The sequence below is a fragment of the Coregonus clupeaformis genome, chromosome 1 (genome assembly GCF_020615455.1).
Source record: "Coregonus clupeaformis isolate EN_2021a chromosome 1, ASM2061545v1, whole genome shotgun sequence".
Classification (NCBI taxonomy): Eukaryota; Metazoa; Chordata; class Actinopteri; order Salmoniformes; family Salmonidae; genus Coregonus; species Coregonus clupeaformis.
The window spans coordinates 12011681-12019124 of NC_059192.1; the positions used below are offsets into that span (position 1 = coordinate 12011681).

Genomic DNA, 7444 nt, shown 5'->3' on the forward strand with positions numbered 1-7444 from the left:
CACTGTTTTCACATGTAGACACTGGTTTGGTGCTTGACATGATGAATAGGAGGTTGAAAAGTGGTGGAATTGCCCTTTTAAGATGTAGCCCACTTTACATTTTAAGTAATTTAGCAGACGCTCTTATCCAGAGCGACTTATAGTTAGTGAGGTCATACATAATTTTTTTTATTTTTATAATAATATAATAGTAATTATATATTGAGGTCATACATTATTTTTCATACTGGCCCCCCCGTGGGAATCGAACCCACAACCCTGGCGTTGCAAACGCCATGCTCTACCAACTGAGCTACATCCCTGCCAGCCATTCCCTCCCCTACCCTAAAGACTGTCAGCTCCCTGAGGTAAAGCCAAGGAGTTAGTACAGGGTGCTAAAACAAGTCTTCTCAGGCAAGGTTATTCATCATCTAAGCATGGTCCATTGAACCACCCCCGCCACACTGGGCTCAGACCCAATCAGAGAGCTGCTGGAAACCATGATTGTAGTCATTTGTCTCGTGACGATTTGGGTTGTAGTCCTTCAGATACGGAACCACGACTCTTCTCATCAAACGGAAGAGCAAAGAGACTGTTGTAATGCATATATTCATAGTGAGTACTGTTTTCCTGTTAGTTGGACTTGACGCTGGCCTGTGTAAAAGTTACCTTCAAACAGTACTGGAAGTGTATGTATTATCTTTGTGTCGCCTTGCCTGTTAAATTCACTGTAAGAACAATACAACAAACATTGGAAATAAGAATATGTTGCCCTGGGTCTTTGTCAGTTGTGCTCATGCTGTTTGTATGGTGAAAGCCTGTAGGGGGGGGGATATGCTATTGTGACTGACAGGGTTTGAACTGCCACAAACTCAGCTACACACTTATCGGTCAGTAAGCTAAACTAACAACAGTAGTGTTCTAGATTAGGAAGAAGAGCTTCAAAATGTTCTGCTTTTTCTGCTGACTTTATTGGGTGACATACTGCATGATGGGAGTTGTAGTCAGGAAAGAGTACAACCAGGAAGTGGAATGGTGGTTGGGGACGGGGTGAAGGTAAAGGTGTCATCAGTGCCATACAAATTGCAAATCTGTTCCTTTGCATGCACCATTAAAATGGGAGAACATGATTCTGAATGTTACATTTAACAGGACAAAATGGATAGGTTATGGACATAGAACAACATTGAATCATTGACATGAGTGTGATTACGAAACAAACTGTCCTTAACATACACCAGTGGAGGCTGGTGGGAGGAGCTATAGGAGGACGGTCTCGTTGGAATGGAATACATGGAACGGTATCAAACATATGGAAAGCACGTTTGACTCCGTTCCATTTCAGCCATTACAATGAGCCTGTCCTGTAGCTCCTCCCACCAGCCTCCACTGACATTCACATTCAGTGGATAGGGAGTTCTGAATAACAGATGAACACACAACTCAACACAGCTGACAACATAATGACAGATGGCTTGATTAATGAAATGCTGATCAGCGTACATTGGTGCATGTAAAATGTTTTAGTCTTTTGCCACGTTGAAGACAACTGGGCTACTCGGAAAGCTCCAACCTCAGTGCTTTTAAGACAACTGGGAACTTGGAAAAAACCAGCTCCGACTGGGAAAAATAGTTTTTTTAACTGTCATCCAAGTCGGAAACTCTGGAATCATCCTAGAGCTCCGACTTTCCACCTTGAAGATCGCTGACGTCACGATTTTACCTTGTTGTTTTGAAAGCACCATTTATTGATTTATTCAAATATTGTCTGATGTCAATGTAGTGACTCACAGGTCAGGGTCACAGCGGGGATGGGGAGAGGTTGAAGGGGGCGGGGTTAATATGGTACCTCTCCCCCAAAAACAATGCTGTAGTTTGGTGGGTGCAGAGGGGTTGTTAGGTTCTGTGTGTGTGTGTGGTCTAATGCAGGAAGAAGTCTCTGATGCGGGTAGCCTCGATCCAGGGGATGTAGTTGGCAGTGCGGGTGAACACGCTGGGCTTGTTCTCCACGGTGCAGCCAATTGGGCCGAAGCTCACCACACCGTGCACCTCCCACCTGTCACGCCCCAGCTGACAGAGCAGAGGACCCCCTGAGTCACCCTGAAAGGGGATGTGGGGGGGGGGGGGGACATTGTTAGATCACATTCCAATGTTAATACAAAGTACAAGTATGTATTTCTTTCTCCTCTCTTCCTCCTCTCTGTCTTTCCCACTCCTCCCTTCCTCCCACCCTCCCTCTCTGTCCCCATCTCCCTCCTCTCCTCCCTCCCTTTCTACCTGGCAGGCAGCAGGTGGTCCTTCTGTGTCCCTTCCTCCCACCCTCCCTCTCTGTCCCCATCTCCCTCCTCTCCTCCCTCCTCTCTCTACCTGGCAGGCAGCAGGTGGTCCTTCTGTGTCCCTTCCTCCCACCCTCCCTCTCTGTCCCCATCTCCCTCCTCTCCTCCCTCCCTTTCTACCTGGCAGGCAGCAGGTGGTCCTTCTGTGTCCCTTCCTCCCACCCTCCCTCTCTGTCCCCATCTCCCTCCTCTCCTCCCTCCTCTCTCTACCTGGCAGGCAGCAGGTGGTCCTTCTGTGTCCCTTCCTCCCACCCTCCCTCTCTGTCCCCATCTCCCTCCTCTCCTCCCTCCCTCTCTCTACCTGGCAGGCAGCAGGTGGTCCTTCTGTGTCCCTTCCTCCCACCCTCCCTCTCTGTCCCCATCTCCCTCCTCTCCTCCCTCCCTTTCTACCTGGCAGGCAGCAGGGGGTCCTTCTGTGTCCCTTCCTCCCACCCTCCCTCTCTGTCCCCATCTCCCTCCTCTCCTCCCTCCCTTTCTACCTGGCAGGCAGCAGGTGGTCCTTCTGTGTCCCTTCCTCCCACCCTCCCTCTCTGTCCCCATCTCCCTCCTCTCCTCCCTCCCTTTCTACCTGGCAGGCAGCAGGTGGTCCTTCTGTGTCCCTTCCTCCCACCCTCCCTCTCTGTCCCCATCTCCCTCCTCTCCTCCCTCCCTCTCTACCTGGCAGGCAGCAGGTGGTCCTTCTGTGTCCCTTCCTCCCACCCTCCCTCTCTGTCCCCATCTCCCTCCTCTCCTCCCTCCCTTTCTACCTGGCAGGCAGCAGGGGGTCCTTCTGTGTCCCTTCCTCCCACCCTCCCTCTCTGTCCCCATCTCCCTCCTCTCCTCCCTCCCTTTCTACCTGGCAGGCAGCAGGTGGTCCTTCTGTGTCCCTTCCTCCCACCCTCCCTCTCTGTCCCCATCTCCCTCCTCTCCTCCCTCCCTTTCTACCTGGCAGGCAGCAGGTGGTCCTTCTGTGTCTCTGAAGCCGGCACAGATCATGGAGTCCCTGACACGTTCTCCCCAGAACTTTTTCTGACGGCAGGTCTTGAAGTCGATGATGGGCAGACGGGCCTGGTTCAGAGCCTCAGCCAAAGACACATTCTCCTTCCCACCTGGTACACAGACAGGGAAACACTACAGGATTACCTTTACGTAACATTCTTGTTACTACTGAACACAACCCTGGTCAATGCTCTCTTGTCCTCAATTTTAGTTCACATAAGTGGTTATAGTCTCCCTCCAGCCTCCCCCTCAACCCGTGTGCTCCCCTCCACCATCAACTCCCCTCAACCCTTGTTCCTCCCCCTCCCTACCCCCTGTCCTCCCCTCTCCTCCCCCTCTCCTCCCACCTCCTTACCCCGAGTGTCTCCCCAGCCGGTCACCCAGCAGTATTGTCCAGGCTTCAGGTTGATCTGTTTGCGCGGCAGGCATGCGTAGCGTATGTGGTTGTTGGGCACGATATCGGTGGCAGCCTTGACCAGGGCGATGTCGTAGTCCAGCTCGCTGTGTGTGGGGTAACGGAAGTGCTCGTGACGGTAGATCCTCTTCACCGGGATAGTCCTCTCAGGCTTCTCGGAACGTTTCAGCCGGTGCTTCCCCAGGACGATCCTCCAACTCCCAGCATCCTCGGCTTTACCCCTGAGACACACAGCATGGTGGGTAACTGAGTTCACACAGGGTTCAGACTGAAACTGTCACATTACACACAGGTCATCGACTAGTCCTTTATGTTTTCTCTTAAGGTTTATTGACTCTCTCTACTCTTAACCGAGTTATGGTGTATGGGTTAGAGATTAGAGCACTCCTAGGGGTTATTTCTAGTTCAGTTCATGAGTGGTAGCACACAACATTATTGAAATGGCAAATCTTACTTCTGGAGGCAGTGTGTCTGTGTGTTTGTATTGTCTGACTGGTCTTACTTCTGGAAGCAGTGGGCAGCAGTGAGGACCCAGTTCTTGTGGATGAGAGTTCCTCCACAGACGTGGATGTAGTGCTTACTGCCTCTGGGACGAACCTGAGACACAAAGCTGCCATTAACCCACAAGCAAGACCTCCCTTTTAAAGTAACTGTCCAGTGTTTCCAGATTTCTATGAAATATGACCTGCATTTAATTACAATATGAGTGAAATAATTGTCCTTCCAAAAAAATGGCAATTAAGTATGTTAAAAAGCAGCTTTTCTGTGTTGGAATGGTGTGGGCGTACCCCAACAACAGAATGGTGTGGCCGTATACCGGTCATTAAAAATCTTCATGCGAGTAGACTGCTGATTGGCCAGCTCAGCTAATGAGCTAACATGACATCATGTTCTATTTAAGCAATATGGCCCGTGGAGGTGTGGTGCCTTATTGCTATTATAAACCAGTTACCAACATAAATATAACAGTAAACAAGTAGTTTTGTGTCATACCCATGATATATTTAAGCAATAAGGCCCAAGTGGGTGTGGTATATGGCCAATATACCACGGCGAAGGGCTGTTCTTAGTCATGAAGCAATGCGGAGTGCCTGGATACAGCCCGTAGCCGTGGTATATTGGCCATATACAACAAACCTCTGAGGTGCCTTATTGCAATTATAAACTGGTTACCAATGTAATTAGAGCAGTAAAAATGTTTTGTCTTACCCATGGTATACGGTCTGATATACCACGGCTGTCAGCCAATCAGCATTCAAAGCTCTAAGCACCCAGTTTATACCACCCAGTTTACATAAACTGGGTGTTTCAATCCCTGAATGCTGATTGGCTGACAGCCTTGGTGTATCAGACCGTATACAACGGGTATAACAAAACATTTATATGTACTGCTCTAATTACGTTGGTAACCAGTTTATTGGCCATGATGTGGCCTTTTACCGGTCATTAAAAATATTCAAGCGAGTAGACCGCTGATGGCTAAGGGTTGTATCCAGGCACTCCATGTTGCGTCGTGCTTAAGAACCCACGGCTTTCAGCCAATCAGCATCCAGGAGCCAAACTAGAGATAGAAGTTTGAGGTGGGGTTTTTTAGTGTTTTTTCTCCAATTTATGCTTTGGCCACAAATACGAGTTTAGGACGAGTCAACAACATTATTTGGATATGAGTTAACAGAATAATAACTTTTAAAAGTATAATATTCACTGAACAGTTATTTTTAAGTCACATTTTCACTTCGTCGCTAAGTAAAAATGTAATGCCCTGAAGTTAGCAGGTAGAAGTATGTTTATTGGTTGATTGGTTGATTGATTACCTGTAGGGAGACCTGCCATGGCCAGGAGTGAGGTCTGGCCTCGTTGCCAGAGACGATCCGTTCAGCCATGTTGGGTTTATAGTGGGCCATGCCACAGTCCTTAGGCCAGTCTATAGGAGAGAAAATACACAGGAACTATCAGTACAGTCAGACTAATACTGATCCTAGATCAACCATGTCACAGTCTGTGGACCAGTTTAAGAATCATCACAGTCAGTTACAAAGATAAGAGATGCTGCGTTTACACAGGACCCCAATTCTGATACCTTTTCCACTAATTGGTCTATTGACCAATCAGATCAGCTCTTTTGCCCATAATTGGGCAAAATATCAGAATTGGGCTGCCTGTGTAAACATAACCTTTGTGACTATCACAGGTCAAAACAATTAGAATGATACAAGAAAAATGTTTGATTTCGTTTTTAGTTATTGGCCCAAGTAGGAATGGTTGAGATCAGACTGATTAAATGTGAGAGTAAGAGAGTGACAGAGAGAGTGACAGAGAGAGAGAGAGTCGCTGTTAAGATGAGTATGTGTGTTTCTGGCTCACCCAGTTGCAGGACTTTGTGCTGGGCATGGCGCTGTCTGCCAGGGGTCAGGGTGTATGTTGTGGCAGGCAGAGCCAACACACTCAACAGCAGCAGCAGAGATAGGAGCGGAGGCCCTGGAACATCAACCATCTTCAGCAGAATCACTGCCTTGCGCCCACAGCACGCTATTTATACAGCACTGGACAAACACACACACACATACAGGCTTCCAAGCGCATGCACATACTCAGGCATATACATACACATATACACGCACACTCACACACTCATCCACAAACGAACATGTGCACACACACACACTCCCCCCCCTCCCCCAGGGACAAAAAGGACCACAAAGCCCCAACGTTGGATTGTTCTCCTGCAGCCAGGGGCTTCTACAGTGATGGATGGGGGCTTCTGGGAGGCCCATCAGCACTTTCAACACACACACACACACATTCACACACACACATTCATACATGCGCATGCATGAACATAGACACACAGGCACAACACGCTCCCTTGGCCGCAGACATGTAGGACAAACATGTAGGACAAAAACAGCTGTACTCGCCACTGACCCCATCAGCCCACCTCCTGATCCTGTGTCACGTGACCCGGTGACCTTTAGATGACCTTACCTGTACTCCCCCCCCCCCCCATCATCACTCTACCCATTCATGCCTACAAGCTATTACACCCCATTACTTGTAATTATAAACTGGGTGGTTTGAGTGCTGAATGCTGACTGGCTGAAGCCATGGTATATCAGACTGTATACCATGGGTATGACCCAAAAAATATTGGCGCAGTGGTCTAAGGCGCTGCATCGCAGTGCTAGCTGTGCCACTAGAGATCCTGGTTCGAATCCAGGCTCTGTCGTAGCCGGCCACGACCGGGAGACCCATGGGGCGGCGCACAATTGGCCCAGCGTCATCCAGGGTAGGGGAGGGAATGGCCGGCAGGGATGTAGCTCAGTTGGTAGAGCATGGCGTTTGCAACGCCAGGGTTGTGGGTTTGATTCCCAAGGGGGGCCAGTATGAAAAATAAACTAACTGTAAGTTAAATGACTAAAATGTAAATGTAATTATGTTGGTAACCAGTTTATAATAGCAATAAGGCACCTCAGGGGTTTGTGATATATGGCCAATATACCACGGCTAAGGGCTGTATCCAGGCACTCCACATTGCATCGTGAATAAGAACAGCCCTTAGCCGTGGTATATTGGCCATATGCCACACCGCCTCGGGCATTATTGCTTAAATAATCTCCCTCACAAGGCTTACTTTTACTTATCTAAAAATCTACTTAACTATAAATCTTCTCCAGTTAACCTCTATAACCTAGCCAATAAAATACAAAACCACTTTCTTGGAAATACATTACATTAA

General features: G+C 48.4%; 1 protein-coding gene across 1 annotated transcript; it reads right to left on the reverse strand.

The window, feature by feature from the left end:
- Window positions 1–931: 931 nt before the first annotated feature.
- On the reverse strand, window positions 932–6222 carry LOC121584973 (chymotrypsin-like elastase family member 2A). Its single transcript, XM_041901291.2, has 6 exons — window positions 6073–6222; window positions 5523–5632; window positions 4211–4305; window positions 3649–3929; window positions 3240–3403; window positions 932–2079 (listed from the first exon to the last, which is right to left on the reverse strand). The coding sequence occupies exons 1-6, from the start codon at window positions 6200–6202 to the stop codon at window positions 1900–1902; spliced, it is 960 nt and encodes a 319-aa protein (XP_041757225.1). The 5' UTR covers window positions 6203–6222; the 3' UTR covers window positions 932–1899.
- Between the last annotated feature and the right edge of the window lie 1222 nt (window positions 6223–7444).